The sequence below is a fragment of the Poecilia formosa genome, unplaced genomic scaffold (genome assembly GCF_000485575.1).
Source record: "Poecilia formosa unplaced genomic scaffold, Poecilia_formosa-5.1.2 Scaffold26, whole genome shotgun sequence".
Lineage (NCBI taxonomy): Eukaryota > Metazoa > Chordata > Actinopteri > Cyprinodontiformes > Poeciliidae > Poecilia > Poecilia formosa.
Genome location: NW_006799965.1, coordinates 2,596,851 through 2,621,223, shown reverse-complemented (window position 1 = coordinate 2,621,223; position 24,373 = coordinate 2,596,851). Strand labels below are relative to the sequence as shown.

At 38.3% G+C, this 24,373-nt stretch overlaps 4 protein-coding genes across 5 annotated transcripts in view; 1 reads left to right on the top strand and 3 right to left on the bottom strand.

Annotated features, from left to right (window-relative positions):
• The window catches only part of gabrb2a (gamma-aminobutyric acid type A receptor subunit beta2a), a 52,503-nt gene extending 46,335 nt beyond the window's left edge, over positions 1–6,168 (bottom strand). Inside the window, exons 1-7 of the mRNA XM_016669617.1 lie at positions 6,059–6,168; positions 5,887–5,993; positions 5,713–5,780; positions 4,647–4,867; positions 4,445–4,527; positions 4,206–4,349; positions 3,876–3,979 (exon numbers count right to left, since the gene is read on the bottom strand). Coding sequence (XP_016525103.1) covers positions 3,876–3,979; positions 4,206–4,349; positions 4,445–4,527; positions 4,647–4,867; positions 5,713–5,780; positions 5,887–5,993; positions 6,059–6,105 — 774 coding nt within the window. The 5' untranslated portion in view covers positions 6,106–6,168. The remainder of the gene's footprint in view (positions 1–3,875; positions 3,980–4,205; positions 4,350–4,444; positions 4,528–4,646; positions 4,868–5,712; positions 5,781–5,886; positions 5,994–6,058) is intronic.
• Positions 6,169–6,486: 318 nt separating this feature from the next.
• nudcd2 (NudC domain containing 2) lies at positions 6,487–10,034 on the top strand. Its single transcript, XM_007548408.2, has 4 exons — positions 6,487–6,790; positions 7,820–7,868; positions 7,964–8,115; positions 9,045–10,034. The coding sequence occupies exons 1-4, from the start codon at positions 6,602–6,604 to the stop codon at positions 9,126–9,128; spliced, it is 474 nt and encodes a 157-aa protein (XP_007548470.1). The 5' UTR covers positions 6,487–6,601; the 3' UTR covers positions 9,129–10,034.
• Positions 9,396–13,396, bottom strand: ccng1 (cyclin G1). Its single transcript, XM_007548409.2, has 6 exons — positions 13,231–13,396; positions 12,116–12,373; positions 11,650–11,903; positions 11,305–11,383; positions 10,478–10,588; positions 9,396–10,384 (listed from the first exon to the last, which is right to left on the bottom strand). The coding sequence occupies exons 2-6, from the start codon at positions 12,371–12,373 to the stop codon at positions 10,193–10,195; spliced, it is 894 nt and encodes a 297-aa protein (XP_007548471.1). The 5' UTR covers positions 13,231–13,396; the 3' UTR covers positions 9,396–10,192.
• Positions 13,397–14,621: 1,225 nt separating this feature from the next.
• Positions 14,622–24,304, bottom strand: septin8 (septin-8-A). 2 transcript variants are annotated; one of them, XM_007548407.2, is made up of 11 exons: positions 24,033–24,304; positions 22,780–22,894; positions 22,499–22,694; positions 21,205–21,391; positions 20,965–21,126; positions 19,782–19,878; positions 19,498–19,666; positions 17,840–17,972; positions 17,557–17,747; positions 16,288–16,298; positions 14,622–15,502 (listed from the first exon to the last, which is right to left on the bottom strand). In XM_007548407.2, exons 1-10 carry the CDS (start codon positions 24,087–24,089, stop codon positions 16,295–16,297), a joined length of 1,311 nt encoding a protein of 436 aa, XP_007548469.1. In that variant the 5' UTR covers positions 24,090–24,304; the 3' UTR covers positions 14,622–15,502; positions 16,288–16,294. The 2 variants fall into 2 exon arrangements, with proteins under 2 accessions (XP_007548469.1, XP_007548468.1); XM_007548406.2 differs by lacking the exon at positions 16,288–16,298.
• Between the last annotated feature and the right edge of the window lie 69 nt (positions 24,305–24,373).

Here is a 24,373-nt window from a genome sequence, read left to right as displayed (position 1 = left end):
ATGGATGGATGGATGGATGGATGGATGGATGGATGGATGGATGGATGGATGGATGGATGGATGGATGGATGGATGGATGGATGGATGGATGGATCCTGAAGGTCTCTCCGGCTGCATGTGTGCTCCCCCTCCCTCAACGTCGTCTTCTCAGTTTTTCAGATCCATTTCCCTGCAAGACCAGAAGACGGCACATCACAAACGTGAGCTCCCGTTATTCCACATTCAGAGAAGCTCTCTCTGCAGTGTGCTGCAGCCAGCTCTGCTTTGGCACTCTTCATCCTCACACCCTTCAAAAGTAGCAGCGTGGAAACGGAGCGTACCAGGGAACGGACGTGCCACAGCTGCTGCCATGCTCTCCATGTTGCCTCTCTCTCACATTAAACAAACAAAACAGCCATAAATATTCTCTGACAGCAACATGAGAAGCATGATGAGCAGATCTGCACTCCTCTGCGTTACATAACAGATCTCCCCCCACCACCCTGTCTCTTTTTTTCTCTCTCTCTCTATCTCTCTTTTTCTTGCGGTCTTTTTTACACTCTAGCTCCCATTTTCCTTGTTGGCCATGGAGCTTTATGCTTCGGAAGTGGCTCACTTATGAGTGCAAAAAGTTGGTTCATTGTGTAATAAACTACAAAGTGAGCTCTGGTTGGTCTTATTCCCCACAGAGAAAGTGTGTTATTAAAAAGGGGGTTTGCCAGCCTGCAAATATGATGCATTGCTTCCTTCTTAAATTAGCTGCAAGCTCCATCCCCCTTAGATGATTAAAAAAAAAGAAAAGAAAAGGCATTCGTAGTGTCGGTGCAACCTAACATCATTCTCCTCTGTATAGCTCCAACTGGTGTTGGTGTTTCAGCGTTAGAAATAGGGTCAAATTGAATGACTAATTGAAGTCTTTGACTTAAAATCCCACAAAGATTTTTACACCACTAAACCTAAGCCTTATAGATAACAATAACAACAACAAAATACAGCAAAGAAAATTTACTTGCTGTAAGCTTCAGCTCCAAATGGGTGAAAAGCAGTCAGAAGAAGGGCAACATAGTTTTCAACTGGGACATTTCTCAGTACAGGTTCTTGGAAAAGCATTCTTATAGCTTTATCTCCACCACATTAACTCTGGTTACATCCACAAACATCATCATTAATAAGACTTGTGCAGCTCTGTAATTGTCTTCCTGATATCTCGGCTGATTGATTTTATTTTCCCGTTGTGTCAAACAAGAGAGCAGTGTGTTCCAGGCGTGACCTGAAAATACATCCACAGGCGTGCCTCCAAATGTGACATCAATGATTTTGAAGACAATGATGAATGAGGCTCTCATTACTGTGGCAATTAGCAAATAGAAATGATTTTCATCATCCCAACAGAACCGAAATAAGGGAAGTTTGATCTGATTCAGCTTAGGACAGTGAGAAAAAAAGAGTTTCTGTGTGTTTTTATTAGATGTATGTACATTTCTGGTCTGCTAATCACAGACGCTGCCCATCAATTTGAGTGGGCAATGTGCAAAAAAAATCTTTGTCTCTGTATGACCAGCTGAGGTAAGTGAAGTGAAGTCAAAGTTTATGAGTGAATTGTATATATAAAAAAAATCTAACGCAGAGAGGCTCAGTATATCTGCATTCCACCCTTTTTAAAATTGTCATTTGTAAAAAGTTTAAATTCACATCTCCATTCCTTTTCACTTCCCAGTAATGTAATTTTTGATGGTCTGTCATGCAAAATACATAAAAAAAAGAAACCCTGAAACTTGGGGATGTAATGTGACAACACATTACAATGTTATGAACTGTGAGAGAAACCCGCCATATTTTAAATAATGTCTTCTTATTTAAAATATTAAAACTAATTTACATTATCCGCCTTGCCTCTTGTAAATAAGCTTCTTGATCATAACTTGTTTGGCTAAATCAAACAAACATGCAATTCAACTGTAAAAATCTAAACTATCCAAATTGTATCATAAAAAAAATAGAATGACTCACGTTGCCGACTCAATGGTTTCTTTGGTCAGATATATGTACCAATACCCTAAGTTGAAAAGGGCAAAGGTCAGAGGAAAGAGGATGCGGGCGTAGAGGTCAATCGGGCTTGTTCCGGCAAGCTGAGGGATTTGAGGAAAAGCCGAGCCCTGCTGGAGGAAAATGGGCACTGGGGGGATATCTCCAGCATCGCTGCAGCTCACTGAGTGGTTTCTCCTCTTCAGGCCTTCTCGGTGGCTGCTGTCCGTCTGAGAGGAAAGAGGCAGGAAGATTAAATTGGTGAAAAGTTGAGTTTTTGGATATCAATAAGAGAAAAACAGTAGAAACAAAAAATGCACTCAACATGAGTTGAATTCTGCCAGTTAAATTCACGTATGTTAATAACATTCAAGCATCTCTGTAGAGCGCAGCAGGTAGTTTTCTAGAAATTCATTGGCTGGTTTCAAAGCAATACAGGGAGTATTTGGATTTGTACTCTGTTCTCACACTGAAGCTATTTTTGAAACATCCAACCATGAGCTTTACACGTGAGACAGATCCCAGGAGGACGCTGTGGTGGCTTATTGTATTAGCATAAAACCTGTAGCTCCACATGAAAGCACAAAACAGCAAATTTGTGTTGCGAGGGACCCTTAATGGGGTCAATAATGGAAGCGGCATGATTTGGAAATGCACAGAAATGCTTATTTGCGTTCTGATTTGTATTCTATGCCTTGTTTTAAAGCTCTTGTGGAGCAAAAAAAAAAAAAAAACTCTGCAAACTTTCCACCTTTTGTTACTTTGCAGATGTATATCAAGAATAAGTATAACGCACAAATATTTTAAATGAATTTACATAATGTTTAGTCTGGAAACTTAAAGATTTATACTATTTTTATTTCTTGACAAACTTAAGGATTTCTGACTATTAATATAACCTGAGAAAATGCACAAAAAAAAATATTTATTTATTTATTAAGGAATAATGTTCGACTATCCAATCCAAATCATAAAACCAAAAAATACGTACATCCAGTGTTTGAACCTCCAGTTAACTTAAATGTTGTGAATTAATAAGTAACTTTAATCATTGCCATCACATTGGCTTTCCCAATAACAAAATGTTGGTGTATGCTAACTTCTGAATTTAAAGAAAATAATACATTTAAATCTAAATAGAATTATTACTAATCCCAAATCCAGAAATTATTGGTAAACATAAATAATGTTGGTCATTCTAAATGACTTAAAACAGGAAAAGATTGTATTTAGTATCAGACAGTAAGAAAATCAGTTTTCTCTCTTTTAATAGACTGTATGGAAATAAATTGTGTATTCATGAAGGATGGATGCTTCATTTAGTGACAGAAGGAGCCACGGCTTCCTGCTGTCATTCTCTTCAGTGTTTTTGGATTCAGCTACAGGATATCTGACTCGTTTAAGCCTCACTGAAAACTAAACAAAGTCATCCATCTTTTAATGTCACGAAATTCAACTACTAACAGATATCGTGTCGTCATCGTCACTACCAGCGGCCAGCACCTCCAGCCTGTCTTGTCTGGCTCTCTGCTTCTTCAGGCGGTTTGCCTGCAAGGTGGCAAAGTAGTTCACTGCTGCAAACTCAACGAGGGCGGAGGCCACGAAGGCGAAGCACACAGCGATGAACCAGTCCATGGCTGTAGCGTAAGCCACTTTGGGCAAGGACTGCCGCGCACTGATGCTCAAGGTGGTCATGGTCAGCACCGTGGTGACGCCTAAAGGAGAGGCAGATATTTGTTAATCAAGCATGCATGAAACTTTATTGGCCACAGTCATTAGCAGACATTAATTGCATAACGATGCCGACAGGAAGGGTGCACACCAGCGACGGTGCGTGCTGGAACAGACTCTTTGTTGATCCAAAAGGAGACCTGCGACAGCACAACTACCATGATGAGGGGGATATAGGTCTGTATGAGGTAGTAGCCGAGCTTTCTCTGGAGAAGGAAGTGGACCACCTGCACAGAATAGTGACCTGGAAAATAAACGCGACGTGTGAAGTTAGAAGTGCTCAATAAAGAGCAGAGCAGTACATGATAACAACTCTGTTCTCTTGTAAAAAAAAAATATCTTCTGAACCTTAAATCTTTGTTGTATTTAACAAAACTTGAATACTCATTTGGCCTCTTATTCAAAGGTCTTGCATCATGTATGAAGTGTGAAAGAAGAAGAGTAATCTCCTCACTGATAGGATGTGTTACCTGTGTTTGACCTCATTATCTCACTGGACAAGATCTGTCCAACCAGATCGTACTGCAGAAGACTTATTGACTCTTTGGGACAGTCGACAGACCCCGCTAATCCTTTCCTCCAGGTGAAAATAATTTCACTGTTGGTGTACGCATCTAAAAGAAAAACATGCTCATTCAATCAAGTGTAATGTCTAAAACGGTGGCAATTAAATTATGCTTGCTCTGTTGAGAACATCTTCTGTACTCACAGCTCCCAAACCTGAGAGGACAGGCGTGGCCATCCATGGGGAAAGCCATGAGGTTCATTGGACACTCTGCACTGATTGTTAGTCTATAAGCAGAATACAAACACAAAAGACTAAATTCCTATTGTTTTCTACTGAAATATGCTGCTACTCTGTTGCAATATATCCAAGCTCAAGTACAGATATCTTGAAAACAAAATAACACCTCATGGTGTAGAGGACAGTCCCATTCTGCATTATACGGAAGAGCTTGTTGGGCGTGGTCATATTATGGGAAATGGACTTCTTTGAATTTCTAAAAAAGGTGTCTGGTGTCCAAATCTTGTCCACCATGCGGTTGTTAAGGCGTAAGATTTCAATGGGGCCCTCAAACTTCAGCCGCTCATCGACCCACATCTGACGGAAGAACATGTCCATGGTGTATTCCTGAACAAAAACACCATTAGTGGACAAAAAACCCCAGATATTTTTAATGACCCCCCTAACTCATGGCTTTATTCTATAATGTGCATAGAGCTTTCAAATTGCAGTGAAAGGTGAGGGGAGATAATGAGCGATGATGGATGCCACTCATCCCACATAATCATGAATCAATCCATTCGGCCATTCTCGCTGTCTGACATGTTGTCATATTGATTTCAAGGCCATCAATAATGGAGTTATGGGGCTAGTCAGACAAATTAAAGCTTATTAGATGGTCACATGGCAGATGGTCACTGAGGCACCGTAACAGTCTGCACATATTCAGTACTGAGCAGACATCTTGAGTCATCATTCATTTATTTAGATTTTGCTTCAGAGAAAACAACACTTCTTGTGATCTAACAAAGTTGTGTGGATGGAAATCTATCCAGACGTCCTAAAGGTCTTTTTAAGTTTTGCTTGGGACTTTGACTGTTTTACTTAAACCTGAACACTTTTATAGGAATGTTTGTATCTGTGAAACTCATGTTGTGTGTATAAATTCTACACAAGTAAGAATCAATTGGACCTTTCTATTTTTACAGCTTTAAAAAATATACAACATACAAAGTCTAACCTCACATAATCACTGTAGAGTTTTAGTTAAACATGGTTATTTATTTTTGGGAAACATACTCTAACCACCTCCATCACCACTGAATGAATTCTTTAGACAAACTTTGAATTTGTCCATAATCGCTGTAGCTACAGTAAATATCTTTGGGTGATCATTTTTGTATTATAAATTGTACAGGAAAAATACAACGTGTAGTATTCAAAAATAATATTTTTTGCAAGGCATAACTTACCATCTCAACATCTGAAACAGGCCCAAAACTGGTAACAAAGATGTCTGTTTTCACCTCTGTAATACCACCTACAACAATGACAGACAAACCACCAATGTGTTATGCAAAAAAGGCATAACACAGTAACTGGGGAATGTTATATTTTTCAGATTACAAAACAAGTTTTGTAATTACCTCCTGAACCGGGTCGCAGTCTGTTGTCATAGCCATCCAAAAGTCTATCCAAAATGCGAGTGATGTTGTCTGAGTATACTTTTTCACCTCCTTGTGCATTAGCTACACTGCATAGACATAGAGATAGTTACACCTTAAATTCCCTTGTAACAATTTTAAATTCAAGACTCACCTAATCAAGCAGATTAGAGCAGCCGCGGATAAAGGGGCAGCAGCCATCTTCAGAAACAATTATCAGTTTTTTCTGTAATTTTCTAATCAACAATAAAATATGTGTAAGAGAGGTTCTCTTTTCTGTGTTGCTATAGCGTCTGCTCAAGAATAGTATGCAGTGAGACGAGAACAGTAATCTAATTAACAGATTAGTAAATCCACTCCATTTTTAGACAAACTGGATTCGTTTTATAGCTGTTGAGAGAAAATTACAGCATCATTTAAATAAGAAATAAACCCCTCAATTCAAGTCTAACTAACAGAGGTCAAAGGTTACTGAGAGTGTCCTGTTAATGATGCATCGGGAAACATGAACGTACGTGCAGTTCGTGCAGTCGGACAGCAGGGGGTACTGCAGGTAAAATAAATAAATACACGACTACACTCAACCGGAAACAGATGGAGAGGAAGAAGTTGAAGTTTGTTGTGATTCCGGATAAAAAGACCCGCACCGGTGACCAGTATAACCAGTAAGCGTTGTCAGGCGCTGGGAAGCGGCAGCATGTCAGTCCACTTTGAGGAGAGGAGCGGGGTTGTCCCGTGTAAGACACCCTGGGGGTCCTGGTACCAGACCATGGAGGAGGTCTTCATCGAAGTCCATGTGCCTGCAGGGACTTCTGCTAAAGAGGTGAAGTGCCGCTTAGGAAGCAGAGACATCGAGCTGCAGGTCAGAGGGAAGGAAATATTCAAGGTAAGAAGCTAGGTATTCGTCTCAGAGAGTAATTATTTTTCTTCAGTTGTATTATACAGACAAGTTTAGAACCATCCTAATATACATTTGGGTCTGAAGGTACAAAAGTACAAAAAATTAACCATAAATAAGTGTAAAAAAAATGGCAATAATACAAAAAGAAAACCATGTAGCTAAAAAAAAAAAAGGTCGAAAAATAATAAAAATAATAAAACCTTTAGGGCCATACATTTCTTGTTTAAATTCAAGCAAAAAGAAATCCTTAGACACATACCAGGAAAGGGAGTAGAGTGTTAAAACTGACCCCAGTGAGTTCAAGTACAGCCACAAAAGAAAAATAAATCTGAACGTTTGGAAAAAGTTCAGGTTTTTTTTGTCACTCATTTCAGAAACTGAAACTCGTAGATTCATTCCGCATAGAGTGAGTCTTTGTTACTTTTCATTTTGATGATCATTGCCTACAGACGATGAAAATCCATTATATCCTCTCAGAAAATTAAAATATCGTGAAAATGTTATAGCATACTAATAGAAGGTTGAGTGGAAGGAAAAAGTGTGGTAGTGAAATGTGGACCAGCAACAGCGATGGCCGTAACCTTGAAAATCGTGTCAAGTAAAATCCATTCAAGGATTTCTGGGAGTTTCACAAGAAGTGGAATTACTTTTAAGATGCCTGACATTTCTGTTTAAAACACCTTTTATTGAACTGTTTGTAATATTCAAATTTTCTGAAATACTGACTTTAAATTTGTATTATTTCTAAGCCATGATTGTCAAAATTACAGCAAATAAAAAAAATCATCTCATGTGCATTGTATCGATATGAGTTTGACTTTCACAAATAAGTAAGGAAAGACAGTTTTCTATTTTTTGTTAGCCTTTTATCTACATATTTTACATGATTTATAAGACCAGTTTACACTTTTCTATTTATACTTGTAGTAACTTGTTACAACCATCCGTTAGTCCTAATGTCACACTAGTTTTGATTGCTGCGTGCAAACATAACGTATGTGTTTTTCATACCAGGGAAGGTTGTTTGACATGACCGTGTCTGACGAGGCCACATGGACGCTGGGTGAGCTGCAAACACCTCAAAACGTTCACCAACTCCACCTGAAGTTAATGTTTCAAAACATCCGTCCATCCTGATTTACTCTCTTTCCTTTTCAGAGGACAAATGTCTAATCCGGATTGTCCTGATGAAGACGAACAGAGAAGCAGGGAACTGCTGGACCTCGCTGCTGGAGGGCGAGTACTGTGCGAATGCCTGGGTCCAGGACCAGATGCAGAGGAAGCTCACGCTGGAGCGGTTCCAGAGAGAGGTCAGTTAGACCCAAAACCACTCAGACACACACAGGGTGCTGCCAGGACAGCGTAAAGGGGAGACACACCTTTAAGTAAAGCATTTTTTATGAATGAAAGAAAACGCTTGAATGGTAACATAATACTGAAGATTAACTACACAGTTATTATACAAGATTATTACACTGAATAACAGTGTCATGCAAAAGTATTTGTACTTTTTTTTTTTTACCCTACTCTATCCTCAAGTCTCACTGAGATGGTATCAGTGCATCTTTAAAAACTTTAATAATCCTCTAAAAGTTTCTTTCCAATTCATAGATTCTAACTTTAATCTGGTCTATCACAAGAAATCCAATAGAAATATGTTGGATTTTGTGGTTCTAAAGTGACAATATGTGAAATAGACATGGTGTAACAGCTTTTAGATTTTTAGTTGCAGATTACACACAATATTTTTTAAGACTGTATTTTAACAAAACCATGTAACTGGAAAAATTGTTGTCAGAAATAACCTTAAAGTGAAGAAAGATTTTAAGATCATGCATTTCTTATTTAAATGCAAGCAAAAAAAAAAAAAAAGTTGCCAAAAATATCCATGTTGTGTGTACATCCATGTTAGCCACAATGCTTTAATCTCTACAAGGAAAGGCTAGATGGACTAAGATTTTCACAGGTTCAATGGGTTTTATCTTGTAACCCATTGTAAATTTTAATTTACACCAGGTTTGCTTATTGAAAAAGCTAAGTTGTTGCCAACAATCGTATGATTCTGGCATTTTTTGGGGAAGGGCAAAAGCACTTTTGCTTTTTGAATTTTAAGTCCTACTTAACATTAAAACAATCTATATACACACACACTATAAAAACTGTTTATGGTTTAAAATGTATTCCCTGGCTTAAACCATCAACTGTATGCGACTTTTTTTTTTTTTTTTAATTTGTCTAGAATCCTGGATTTGACTTCAGTGGGGCAGAGATTTCTGGAAACTTTGCTGGCGGAGGTCCAGATTTTTCCAGCTTACAGCAGTGACAGTCTCTTCTCTCCTGACTTCCAGCAGCGGATGTACTTTATTTTTCCTTTGAGAACAGGAAATCGGTTCCAGCCAGACAGATTGACCATAATGTGGAAAAGTTAGAGACTCTTCACAGCAGTGTCTTCTTCTGGATTGCCTCAGTCACAGGGAACTTTTTGTAGACCTTGTTTGACAAGTTGTGTTGCTAAAATACGAAGAATCAAGACTACTTGTAAAAAAAAAAAACACTTATTGCCTTCTAATAATGAGAATGCACTCAAGTGTAGCTTTTCAATAAATTTTTATTGAAAGGTGCACAAACATAAGGTCAGATTGTGTATCTCTTTGACCATTTTGAACTCCAGAACACGTTTTATTTCTCCTCACTAATAAAATGTATTACACTGGGAAATTGGTAAAGAAAATGCAAAACAAGTTCCGACCTACATTTCCACGGCAGTGCCCACTTTTCTTCAACTATAACCAATCGAGTTATACTGTGGAGGCTTTGTGCGTCCAAATAACTGACAGGATCGCCACCAGCTTCACTTTGCTGGTTAAAAACCAGACTTCCTTCGCCAAAAAACAAAAAAAAAAAAGTCATCACCTTGGGTAGGAGTGTGCATTCAGGACAGCTTAGCAACCTAGGGTGAGAGTTAAGGATTTTGGGCCCGATTTCTTGGTTCCATTTTTGCTGATCACAAAATCCTTCTCCCTCCTCTTCCACATGGTGGACTGAGGACCTAGGTGGTTCAATACTTTTAGCTTAAAACCAGCAACCCATACCAAAATCATCTGGGTACGGATTAAAACAAGAACATACTGTACACCTGTGCAGGCAACTCAACCAGGAAAGTATAACTTAACAGGATGTGGGAGGGGTGGATTGGCTGATTTGACAAAGCAGTATTCCTTGTTATTGGAAAAGGTGGGGGGGGAAAAAAAAAAAAGTTTCCTAAAGGTTTCATATTTTCCTTAAAGAAATTCATTATCAAGAATGAAGATCTGCAAGGAAAACTAAGTGGACGACCATACAGCAGGAATTTCTCCCTGCATGCAAGGCCATCCGTGCGCCCGATTTTCAACAGGCTGACTCGGGGATGGTGGGAAGATGAGTGATCTTGTAGTAGCTGTGCTTCAGCTGGCGCGCGGTTCTTCCCGAGATGGTCCAGCGGAGTCTCTGGCTGTTCGGTCTGGAGCATTTGGTGTTGGCGTATTCAGCCAGGCATTTCCCGACCAGTGCTCTAACACACACCAGGTCTCCGTCTCTCACCTAGCCACATAAACACACACCAGAAATCAGTACACATGAGGTCATACTGCATTACTGAGCAACACTAGATTTATCGTTTCCAGTAGAACTCACATTCAGCAGGTGCTGCAGATTTTTCAGGGCCTCAGATATTTGGGTCATGTGTTCAGGGTCGTGTTCTTCCTGGGCCTCGAAGCACAGCAGAGCCAGAGCAAGAAGAGACGGCTGTGGAGAAAAAATAAATAAATGGAGATGTTTTCACAGGGTTGCTACACGGTTTTGTTTCCCAAGTTGTAATTCCAAGAATTAAGACTTCTCAGTCCTTTACAAATGTCTTAAAATATAAACATTATGTGCATTTATTGGAGATGTCTGTTCAGAGGGCAGGGTTTGCATTTGCTACCAGAGAAAAACTGGGAACTGGACGGACAAAAATAAATGAAAGAAAAGAACGGACACAGTGGAGAGATGGAATAATGGGTACATTGTTTAGGCAACGGATCATGCAACAAAGTCTGGTAATACAAATATTTTCCCTACTCTTATGTACATTCATACTTAAACAGATGTGGAAAAACACAGAAATCAAATTCCAGATTTTTTTTTCCAGTAAGGACCTCATGCTCATCAAATAAATGCAAATAAAAAAGAAAAGTTCGATAAAAACAGCAGAGACCATTCAGTCTGTTCAAACAGAACCAAAACCAGCATTTAACCAACTCTGAAACCTAAAAACTTAAGAGTGAAACACGTTTAAGCGTCATCCATTTTTCCAACGGCAGTAATTGTAGATTTTTTTTAATTTTTTTATTTTTTGTTAACTCTATAAACAAGCCACATAAAGATATTACTACAGCAAGCTACTTGCTAACAATAGAACTTCCTTTATAATCCTGCAAATACTTGAGACCAGGAAATGTGGACATCTGTTTTGAGCCTACCTTGATTTTGGAGAAGATGAAGGAGCAGTGACAGGCTTTGAGCTGCGCCTCCAGCATCTCAATGCTCAGCATCTCCCTGCTGGGAAAATAAATCAACATTAAAACACATTAAAAATCCTCATGCAACAACAAACTTTGTCAATTGAGTGGGGGGGATTAAAGGTAAATATGGCAATAAAACAAATAAAGTGCTTACCAAGAGTGATTTTGAAAAGAAAATCTGACTTTCAAGTATTTGAGTGAACAACAAAAAAAAGGGGGCCAATTTCAATCATTGTCAAACTTAACGGGATTGTTGTCATTACACAACAAGCTATTAAGGATAACGCGACTATTTGTTCTAACCTCTCGGCGTCGAGCTGCTCCTGGATGTGGCTGTGAAACAGACGGAGGAAGTGCAGCGCCGTGGGGGCCTTCACTTTCCAGTAGAGCTTTTCCATGATGATCTTCTCCATCCTGATCATGTCAGACACCGTAAAGCGATTCTGACTAATGCGGATTAGGTCGTTGGCCAGGGGCACGTTCTTCTCATCTTCTGAGGACTTCACAGCGATGTAGAAGCAGCACAGGCCAACACATGACAGGTGCTTTGGTTGAATCTGTAGGTAACAAGCAGAGGCCTCTTTAGTGCAAAACTACTTAGTGGATTTAATGGGACTAATAGAGATGCCTCAAGAAATTGTCTTGAGAGCAGAATCTGACCATTTTTACTTTGATTAGTTTTTACTTTTACGAAAACAATAATTACTACAAAATTGCAATGGGTGTATCTCTACTAGTAACATGACATGCCACAACAGTATTCACAAACCTTCATTACAGAGAGGAATCGATCGAGCAAGCTGACCGCCAACGAGAACGTCTCAGAGCTGAAGCCAAAGAACCTGCAGAGATAAAGCAGGTCCTTCACCTCCAGCTCTCTCAGCCTGGTGGTCATCCTGAGGCCGTTGTCCTGGGCGGTCTCTATGAGCCTCAAGCCAGTGAGCTTGGGTTGGCATCGGCCCTCCAGATCCATCAGGTCCTTTACTTTTACTGCAAAGGCCTGTGCTCCAGTTACTGTGTCAATCATCTAGATAGAAAAAAAAGGAAAACAAAACTCAATGATGAAGACAAGAATTAACTTCTGTTTGTTAAAATTGATTTTAAAACGTTTTTTAAACCCTGCAGATTGCATCCAGATAAGGTTCCACTTTTACATACAGTTTAAAATAAAAAAACAACTCAGACTGATTAAAAACAGCAGTAATAACAACTACCATTTTAAAAAAAACTTCGAAATAACGTTAATATATACAAATGAACCAAATTAGAGATTTGGCGTGACACAGGACACCTAAAGGGGGGCTGCTTCCATATTTGTAAGTAATCCAGTAGCAAGTCTCCCTCTGAACGGGACTAGAAAATAGGTAATATTACACGGATAAATATCTATGATGTGTGAGAACAGATTTTCCAATAAGGCTTTAATTGAACCCACGTCCTTTTAAGTACCTAAACCTGCATTACCCTCATAGTTTTCACACATTTTGATTATTTGAACAGGGATCGGGCCTTGCTGGGGCAGCTCCTGCGTCATGTCAGGACATGTCCCTGCCGCACACACCAACGGAGATTGAACGCCGTTACAGATCCAATTCAGAGCAACACAGCTCAAAACACAAAATACAAGTAAAAACTTAAATATAGAGCACCGACAACATTACGGAGGTGGATATTACAAACTTTAAAGTAGGGAAAATGGTGAACTAGAAATCATACGGAACCGATTGTGGCTACCACAGCTAAGCTAGCTACAAATCATGTTTGGTGGCGTTGTTTGTTATTCGGACTTCTAAAATAAGAAAAAAAGTTGAAGGGTTTGTGACTAAAACTTAGCAAATATAATTTTAACAACATACGTAAAAAATAAAATGTTAGTTTACTTACCTTGAGTAGTTGTTTTTAATATCTTGAACTAAAAGAGAAAAATCTTCACACGCTCTTAGAAAGCGAGTGTAAAAAGTTACAAAAAGCAAAAATGTGTAAGTATGAACTTTCAAGAAAGAAAGTTTTAAGCATAGATAAATTTCTGCCTATGCACACCCCCTACCCTTGGCGTAAGGCGACGGGGAAAAGGACAGTTTAGGTAAAAAAGGAGGAATAAAACCACACCGTGCCCAGACATTCTGAGCTTTCATTGGCTGGCTACTAACGTCAATTTTTTTGATTGGACAGGTTACCAATCACTCTAAACTAAGCCCCGCCCCTTTTTGACTTCAATACCAATGACAGTTGAATGAAGCCTGACAGAAAGAACCGAGCTCTATCTTGTACTTATTAGGCTATACGGACCAATATTTACGATATTAATGTGAACTTTATCAATTATATATGACAAGAAGCGACAAAGCATTTATAGTATGAATTGGTCTTTTTTGTATTTTTGATTAATTTAGACTATCAAAGTTTCTGAAGTTCCTGCACATGAGTAAACAGTTTTTGTTTTTTTTTAAGTTTAAAAAGTATTCAAAATTACAAATTAAGGAGAATTTACTTCTGGAAGCGCCTAAAAATATATTGAATAAAACATTTATATTGGCCAACAGGAACGACCCCCCCTCCCCACCACCACCACCATTTACCCGGAAATATAGGCTACTGCGGTTTCCAGAACAATCTGGAAGGAGCCAGGAGAAGCCAGATTTTGTTCTTTTCACTGCTCTTTTTAATCAAAAATCACAACTATTTGAAGAAGCGAATGCATTTCAAAAGACAAAACTTTATTATATCACACTTCTAATCTGGAAGTGGTCAAGTCAACAGAAATCTGGCATCAGGATTTGTTGACATTAGGAGATTTCCTGAATTTATTCAAATCCAGTCTTTTTATGTTATAACAGCATACTCAACTTTTGTAGTTTAAAGTGTTTCATATTGCATAAACATCTTTAGGAAATTATATAAGAATATAAATGTCTGAGTAGCAAGACACCATTCATTGTTTTAAATATATATCAATATAGTTTCTGAACTACAGTTCATTTAAAGTGCTTCTAAATCATAACATGACTACTAATAAGAAGTCCTTTGACAGCATTAGCACATGAGGGTATTATATATTTCACAGTGAATTTTTTAACATTCCATTTACAAGCAATACAAGGCAAGAACAGGATGATTACACATTAAATGTGTCTTGCAAAAATATTCAGTTTTCATTATATTGTCATGTTAGAACCACAAACTTAAATTAGATTTTATGTGATAGATCAACACAAAATAACACATGATTCTAAAGTTTAAGGAAAATGATACATGGTTTCAGAGTTTTATTTAAAAAAAAATATAAAGTGCTGCATGTGTTTCTTTACTCTAGTATTTCTTAATAAAATTTACTGCAACCAATTCCTTCAGAAGTCATGATTATCTAAAGAGTCCGACCCATGTCTAACACCATCTCACTGAATATGGTACTACGGTGCTTGATTTTTTTTAGAGAACATTAGTTAATATCAAAGATCCTTTTGCAGACAAAGGAACACAGCATACAGGATGTTCTATATCCATTCTGATTGGGTTTGAACAGGTTTAAAATTTTGATTTTTAGATCTGCAAAGAAGCCATACCACATAAAACTCATGGCCGTGATAGCGGCACAAAGCTATTTCAGAATGGATTGACCTTAAAAGAGCTAAATACAGATGCACACCACACCTTTCAGATATTTCTTTGTGAAAAAAAAATAAATAAATAAAATTTGAAAACCATGCGTAATTTCTGTTCCACTGCACAACCATGTACTACTTTGCGTTGCTCTTTTATATAACATAATAAAAGATACAGAAGTTAGTGGTTGCAACATAGTCAATATTTGGAAAAATTCAAAAAGTGTGAACACTTTTGCAAGGCACTGTAGCACAAAAACACATTTTGGCGAAGCAGACGTCTTAGTACTTGCAGGAATCAAGTTCAGGAGCCATGCAGAGACAATGCCACAGCACGTTGTTTTGTTTAAAGGTGTGCAGACAAAGTTGTAGATGACGTTGAAGACATCAGGTTGACTCACCTTGAAGCTTGTTTTAGTTCTATAAAATCTTCATTAAACGTTGTAAAAATAAAAACACTTGATTGTTAGTCTGACGTTCTCATGCGGTAGAAAGTCTTCTAATTCAGGTTCCTTCCTGAGCTTAAGGAGCACGCAGAGGGGAGACTAAAGAAGCTACAAACGGAAAGACAAAAACAACATTATTTATTTTAAATTAGAAAACAACATTCTTTCTGAGTTTTTAGTAACAGATAAAAAAAGCTCTTTGTTATTATGTTCAGTGAAAACAGGAGTCAGAGAGGGAGCATAAAGTGGCTGCTGTTTTCCATGAGCATCATGAGTGAAGACAACGGATGATTTTAAATGTTTCAATCATTAGAAAGACAATGAGATGATGATGAGATAGAAGTTCAAGACCATCTGTAATCCTCTATTTCTGTTTCATTTTGATTGTGAGCCTTGGTTTCCAAAACATAGCTTTCTGCTCTTTATGATAATCCAAACAAGTAAAATAAATGAAAAAAAAAAAAACAACTAAATGTTAACAATAGAAAATTGCTCTCAACATTAGAAATGTGACAGAAACAGGAATAGAGTCATCTTTCAAAGTTCTCCAGTTTTCTCACTGAGAACAAGAGATTAATAGCAGAGCTGGAGGTAAAAAAAACACACTCATAGTAAGAATACAAAAAAGTTATATGTTATAAAAAAATAATCCGTACATGTTATATTAGAGTTAACATTAGGATCCAGTCAGTTACACTGAGCAACATTTTGATAAACAAGAACTCTACAGCTTCTAGCACACATTTTATATTATTATTATTATTATTATTATTATTATTATTATTATTATTATTATTATTATTATTATTATTATTATTATTATTAGTGCTGATAGAAAAAAGCCTGTTTTCCCTACACTGATGGTAGCTGAATTTTTGCTTGGATGTTCTCACCTTTATTTCAACTAAAAAGGAAAAAAGAACAAAGAGGAAAAAAATCCCAAAAGAAAAATATTAAGTTTAGCATTAATTAAAAATAAGAATCCATAACAGCATTACTCAAAATGAAGAGCAGCAATGTTTAGGCTTAAACGTTTCCAGATTTTCTGCTGAATTATTGATATCCTTACCATATACGTTTCCCATAATCATTCGTGTTTCAGCTAAAAATGTGGGAAAAGCTTTAAAATAGCTCAGCTGTCTGTCATTGTAGACATGTAACATCAAACTGAAGTATTCTGGATTTTCTGTGTTTTCTGTGTTTTCTCTGGTCTAAGAGTTTGCTGTTGAAGTTTATCATCTTGAAAAAGCTTATAGTCATAACACCATCGTTGAGCAATAAGGCATAGTAGTCTTAGAAAACGTAAATGTATCAATTTCAAGAAGGTAATGAATCATTTTCATAAAAAAAAAAAACATTAATCTGGCTTTTGAAAAATCTGAATCTTGGACATTTTGTTTTCATTTCATTGTACACCCACTGCTTCTGTTTGCAAACCTTTTTGACATATTTTTCTGTTGTTATTGATGTTGTTGTTGTTTGGCTCATTCCAGTCTCTAGTATCTGCGGTTTGTGCATTAATAATTCACCCTGGCATGTAATGCTTCCACCTGAAAAAAACTGATGCCAGCTCCATGTAGGATGTCTGGGTATCATCTGTGCTGCACATGGCGTGAGCACTGCTGAGACAAGTCAAATGTAAACACAAGTGCCCTTGCCTGAGAGACAGTCTGGCAGGTCGGCCTGCGGAGACAGAAGCATCAGGCTGTGTCATGCAAGCTGTGACCCTTCCTACAGTATCTGCATACCGTGTCAGTCTAAATATGTCCCTGGATCACTTTATGAGTCAAAATGGCCTCCAGGAGGATAGCATGGTAGCTTTATTTCCCCCCGCCCCCATCCAATTAGGTCAGCATAGACGAACCTGGCCAGTATGCATTGTATGTATGCCTTGTGAAAAAAATTTAAATATTTGAAATTCAGCAAACAGTTTAAGGAATTAATGTCACAGAATCAAGTGACACACTAAAAAGCCCTACAGCGCTGTGCAAAAATTTGTATTGTTTTTCTATCGTGACTGAACTGAACTAAGCTAAAATATCATCTTTAAAGATCAAACAAAGTATAAGGTTCATTGGAAGCAAATCATAAAGATGAGTAACGATTCAGGACTTTTAACAGATATTCCAGCTATAATTTGTACTAAATTAAAACAGACTCACTTCTTTTTGTCCTTTTCCTTCTTGAGCGGCTGCTGTGAACATCCCTGCAGCGCTTGTCCCATCAGCGTTTCAGCTGCTACCTTCCTCCTGTTGAAGGCATTCATCTCTTCTTCCAGTTCTCGCCTTTTCTCCTCCAGATTCCTCTTTTCTTCCTGGTGCATGCGCTTCAGCACTTCGAATCTCTCGTGAAGCTGAGGAACAGAGAAGCAGAAAGCTCTACATGAGACACACCCCAGCTCCTTCATTTATTTGCGTCGTGTCTCGTTACATGTTCGCTCCTCACCTCTTTTTCCTTTTCTTTCAGCTCGGCTTCCGTTTCCTTCACTTTGTTAACAAACATCTGTCTCATTGATTCCTCTCTGTGCTGCAGCTCTTTGAGGAACTCCCTTCTTTTGGCTTCGTACATCTCCTGCAGACTGGAGAACACAAACACAGCCTATGAACAAGATGTGACGCTGTGAGCCAGCTGTAGCAGCGGTTTCTGATTTCATACTCAGCTTAGTTAGCTCATTGTAATGAAAGAAGTCATTTACTGTAATGTAAAACAAAAGTAATTTATTCTTTTTTTTTTTTTTTTTATGCCCATGCTGGCAATTTTCAGGTAATCACACTAATCTTAGTAGCACACAAATATACCTGAGTAAAAACAAAATGCAGTTAGTGACAGTGATTTCACGTTCTGCTGCTTTTGGAGGCTAAAGTATTAAAAACAATGACCTAAATTATCTAAAGAACCTGAAGAGAATTTATTGACATTCAACAAAAGATTACAATGTCATTTTCAAGACTTTATGACTCCAGTGACCCACAGTGAGAAGAATCATCTCCCAACATTGAGAAAACAAGAAACATGAATGGCCTGCCAACCAAAATTACTCCAAGAGTCCAACAAGAACCTCAATTGTCTCAGTCAAGTGCCTGACGTGTGATAACAAAAAAACTGCTTGATGATTTTCAAGGCTTTTGAGAAAATATTCTAAAGCCTTGAATGAAACGAACACAGAAATTCAGGATATGAATATGATACTTTTCAAACATGTTGGCGGTAGTGGATGGAAACCTAAAGAACCTGTACGACTTGCAGAAAATCTGATCTGCAAAGAAAATGTCCATCCATCAGTTCTTGGCCTTAAATTCAAACATACTCAGGTTATCCAGAAGAAAAATGATGCAAAGCACAGCTTTGTAAATCTACTTTGGAATCACACAAAACAATAAAAATTAAAAATTTTAGATTGACCTTGTCAAATTTTGAAAGTAAATCCAATTGAGATGCCGTACAGAATGACCTCAATCAGACCATGTTTGAAGGCCTTCCCTACATATAAAATAAAACAATTTTGCAAAGAACGGGTCAAGATTTGTCAAACAATATCCAGCATTCTTGTAAAAGTCTCACTGAAAGCTTTAGCAAAAGTTTAATGCCAGCTCTTGTCACTAAGGGGTGCCAAACAGTGTTCAGGTTCAGGAAGCAAATTGTTTCATCAGAAATTGCTATGTTGGTTTACGCAGCCTTTTAGTAAAAAGCCTTATCTTTGTCTGAAATTAAAAGTTTGCTTTGATGATCTTAAATATTTGAATTTCACAAATAAAAAGCAAAAACAAAAGAAATCTGACGAAGGGAAAATACTTTTTCACGGAACCCCTTCATGGATCTACTGGGGTTTCAACTAATGCAGCCTGGCGTCGAGTTGTGAATGAAAACAAAGATGTGTAGGCACAACGTTTTTTTTTTTTGTCTAACATGGCAACAAATCTAAATAACGTACTTTAAAACATGTACGCCTAACTGGCATTAACATTTTGTTTGTGAGATAGTGATAAATCAGTGGGATGCTCTCGTTAGATTATGCAGACGGATCTCCATCACGTGGAATAAATCAGATGCTGTTTTATAACACAATCCCCACAGTGAAATGCTCTGAAGTTCCCTCATTTCACCTGAACGACTGGCTGTCAGGGTCAGTGTCCTTGAAGCCCATCTCTTGTAGCTTGCAGCGGCGATAGAGTTCGTAGTGATGAGAGTGCGTTTGCTCCCGGAGATCATCCATGTTAACGCGCAGAAGCATCTCTCTCAGATGGACAAAGTCGCAGTGCTCTTCGTTTTCCACTGGACAAACAAGAAAGAACCGTGCTGGCTGCTCAGTTTTTAAAAGCTGCAAACATCCCTCTATCTGGTACACTGATTGTGACAAGATTTTGTTGCATAATAACAGCAGAATCACCCTGTACAGCTCCCCAGGGGTACGACCTCGCTTTCACCACTCTGTTCCCTATTTTAACATCCTCCGTGCTTCCAACGACAGCAAAGGGAAGGCGAGCCTGTAACACAGAGAGAGGAAGAGAAGACCTTTAAAATCTGTAAATATTTATCACAGTAGAGTTGGTGTGATGCTAAAAATACGCTAGGCACAAACAGGCTAATGTAGTCGGCTAAGTGTTAACACAGTTCCATTTGTATTGACTACATTGAGAAACAAATCTCTGAATTTATGCTACAGACCAGATAAATCGTAGAAATGTTCTCAAGGCAAACAGTGCATTGTGAAAAGGTACGTCATTCACTGTTGCTCCCACACGAGGGCAGTGTTAGGAAAACACCTAATAGTCTGTTTGATGGGCTCCTCAAAATTGTAAAGCTGCTGTTGGTGGTCATAAACATTTGCTCTGGAGTGAGTGGACAACAAAAATATAAAAATAAGCAACAGATATTTAAAATATAAATTCATAGAATATTTGTAGCAAATGATACCTTCAGAGTATACTGAATTAAAGAAAAAGAAAAAAGCTGAACTTGAGTAGCTCTTGCAGTGGCAACAGGCTTTTAAGCATGAACGTTTTTTGTTTCCACTGTTACATTGTTACCTTTTGGTTAAACTTCAATAAGTTGAGTGCTTTTGCAAGGCAACATAACCTTTGTACTGCTGAGTAAGCTTGTCTTTAGAATTAGTTTTTTCCAATGTTTGTAATGTTTTAGTAAAATGCAGCGTCATGATACTTGTGCATTTAATTATATAGTCTCATTTGTGCCTGTTAAAAGCTTAAAAATGATGTCATCAGAAATGAAGCATATGTTGAAGACAGGCACTTTAATTTATATGGACCGTAACATAGAGGCAACATATTTTAGCCAAATCATATCCAATGTTTAACAAGGTTCTAAGCACCACAAAAATCAGGACAAGTCTTAGGAATCAACCTTTTTTTTTAGCATCCCAAAATAATAGATTATTAGGTTAACTAAAGCTACTGTTTAATCAGTTCTTAGTAAAAATGTGTTCAGTCATTTTACTAAATATCCAAAATAAGACTGAAAAGTGAAAAATATTGTTCATTGTGCAAATATTTCCCTAAAATGAAACAAGTCACACGTACTGTACCATGTGAGTCACTGTTTCTAAGACTCACATTTAAGGAGGAGTTTATCTCTCCAACTTCCTCATCCTCATTCGGAAACTGATATATCTGCACACCGTAGCTCTGCAGCTCGTTCATGATCTTCTTCTTTAAGTTTCCCAGGTCGGTCTTTGACATGATGTCTGCCTTTGCAATAATGGGAATGATGTTGACCTGAACAGAGAAACGACAAGATGAGCCTCAAAAAAAGGAGCCGAGGAAACATTCTGGAATGGGCTTTCATCGTCTCACTTTGCTGTCCAGCTTCTTCATCGTAACCAGATCAAGAGATTTCAGGGTGTGCCCTGTGGGAGCGATGAAATACAGGCAGATGTGGACTCTGGTGTCGTCGTAGTTGGAGAGGGAACGCTTTATTTTTAGCTCCTCTTCCAGATATTTCTCAAACTGGGCTTCGATGTAGTCAAGAATGGGTTTGCAGCTGTGAAACCAGATATAAAAACATCAACTAGATATTTTTGTACGTTTTAAGCAGATTTCTTATGCTTTCTTACTGATCTATTAGTTTCCAGGGTAAAGATTCTGTTGTCTGCCAAAAATGTCAGACTTTTCTACTTCCTGCTGTCTGATCTGTCAAGAGAGGGACTGAATCTGTGCCATATTTTCTCCCCAGCTTACATGCCAACACAATCTCCTTAATCTAAAGATCTACTGGACAGCATGAAGGGGGAGGGGAATTAGTGGCGGACACTGATCTCACAATGAGGCATTTCTAGTAATTTCTTTCACAAAACTTCAATATTATAGAAACTATTTTACTGTCATCATTCAATATACTTCTATGCTGTCTGAGAAGCATTAAAAACATGACATATGGGGTCAGAAGACATCAGGAAAACCTCTTAAATAAACTGAAATATTTGTAGGAAAACATAGATATGTGGTAGTCAGTAATTTAAACAGAATACAATGCACATTCAAATGTTTCTTAGAGTGACAGCATTTGGATGGAAATTGTTTTTGAATCTCCAAGTGTGGGGTTTTTAAGGACTTGAGAAAACCAAATAAGTCCTTATTTCTTTTTCTGCAATAAAAATGATAACATGCAGTTGCGGGACACTTTAATTCATGGGCCATAAGAAAAATGTGCCGGTGTGACAAAGACGCAAAAAAAAGGGAGCTAATAATGGTTTATAAATGTTGGTGATAATACTTTCAACAAGGCTCATAGCTACTTTGTAAAGACCTTTAAGTCTTTTTATGACTTAAAGATAAAACAGTTGCTATTGTGTTTCTGTAATCTGTTCCAAGCCATGTGAGGTCCTGTGTGATGCATGTTGAAGAAAAACGATCTTTTTTACTGAGTCACCGCTGATGTGGGGGGCAGTGGGGTATTCTTCTTCTAAGTCAACAATTCAAATATTGAATCTATTGTGTTATTGTGCATGTCAACAAAAATAAATCTGGATAAGAAAAAGTTCCAAATTTGGTGCAAAGTCAGATGCTTTGTTTGCTATTTTATCATCTAAACAGCAGGGTTGGAAAAAATAAATAAATAAAAGCCACAGCATGCACTGCCGTTCTTCACCTTTCATCCTTGTTGATTTGGTCTCCAAAGCCTACAGTGTGCACAATGGTCAGCTTCAGTTTGACAGTGTGCTCCTGCAGCTCGTACGTCTGCGAACGCAGCTTCACTTCTTGCTCATAATGATCAGCTTCCTCGTTTTCAAATGTCGTGTTGAAAAGCGTGTTGATCAGGGTTGATTTGCCTATTCCTGTTTCCCCTTAGACACAAAAAAGCAAACTATGAAGACTTCATCCAAATGATCGACGTCATAGTTAGTGAACTCGTGCTGTGCTGAGACCTACCTACACAGAGGATGTTGAAACAAAATCCCTGAGCAACTAACTTCCTGACCACTTGATGAGGAAGGCTGTTGAACCCCACTTGACCACTGAGCTCCAGGCTTCGCATTTCTTCATTCTTAGTAACCGTATGCGGAGAAACAAAATAAGTCAGTATATTAGTACTGTTTGTGCCAACTATTTCCAAAACCCTTTAAGTAGAATGTTCTGTTAGTAAGAGGAGAATGGAGCGGCCATCTTTCAGCCAGATGACCAGCAACAAGTGGAGGTGGGGAGGTGCACTATGCTACTTGACAGCCAGAAACAGTCAAGCACTTATCCTGGTATCTCTGTTAACGGACTTTAAACTGTGAAACGGCGTGAAGAAATACTTGAGAAATCCCTGCTTTTAAAACCTTTTATTCAGTCGGTATGTTCAGAAGTTTCTCCTTCAACACTGGATCCACCCAGGGGGTGGGGGAGGAATCTTGGCATCTTGCAAAAAGGCTCAACATGAGGGGCAATATGTGTTAAACACAGCAGCCTTCCTTTTCAGCCTCCCTCTCTCATAGAGAGACAAAGAGCTCTTTATCTGGAGGTTATTCCACAGAGGACATCCAAGCTGATGGCTACCCTGGTACCCACAACCCCAAATGACATTAAAACAAAAACTACTGGCAATATTCACAATGCAACTTTTTTTTTTTTTGACAGAAAACAAATCAGAATTACATTACGTTTTGATAACAATATGCATATTATATTCCTAAACATTGCGAGCATGTGCTCAAAGTTGCCTTGTAGAATTGTTTTTTTGCTAAGCAACGCCATAAGTCCTAATGAGGTAGTTAACATCACTACACAAAGAGGCTTATGCTTGTCTTTATCCTCTTAACTCAGCCTCTTACAGCCCACTGTCCTGTTTCATTCAAACTAACCCTCTGCCCTGGTCATTCAGCACCTGTCAGAAGTATTAGATGCTCATCCTGGGAGCTGGTTTAATGCAAGCAGCACATTTTGGTGCTTAGGTAGGCTTTTTTTTTTTTTTTCTAGAGAGAAAGAGAGAGAGACTGCTCCAAAAAAGAAGCATGTCCAGCCGTGTAATGACGTCTTCATCCTGATTCATTAACCACAGAGCTTTCTCAGCATCATGCAGGCAGCAGCATTCCGTCACTGCGCAGCCTTTTGGTATTTGTAATCAGCAGTCACTGCAGACATCGCACTTAAAGACAGACAGAGAGAGAGAGAGAGAGAGAGAGAGAGAGAAAACATCTTACCTCATCGGCCGCCATCATCTCAAGTGTCTGAGTCCAGGAATAATAATCAGCCTTCATCCAGACCTGCTCCCCTCACGCTGTCCGCTCAGGGCTGATTCAAGGCAACACGCCCTCTGTGCAGGAGGGCGGCATTACAGCACACTGCCCGCCTGCTTCACTTCTCCGAGAGTCCTCCTCACACACCATGTGCAATACTTAGATGTGTTTAATCCTTTGTGATAGAATTGGGTCTTTGTTTTATTTTTGGCTTTCTAAAAATGATTACGTCATTATTTTTCTTTTGGGGCACTTCGCGTTTTGAAAGGGTGACCAGATGGCGGAGGGGTTGGGGTGAGGGCACA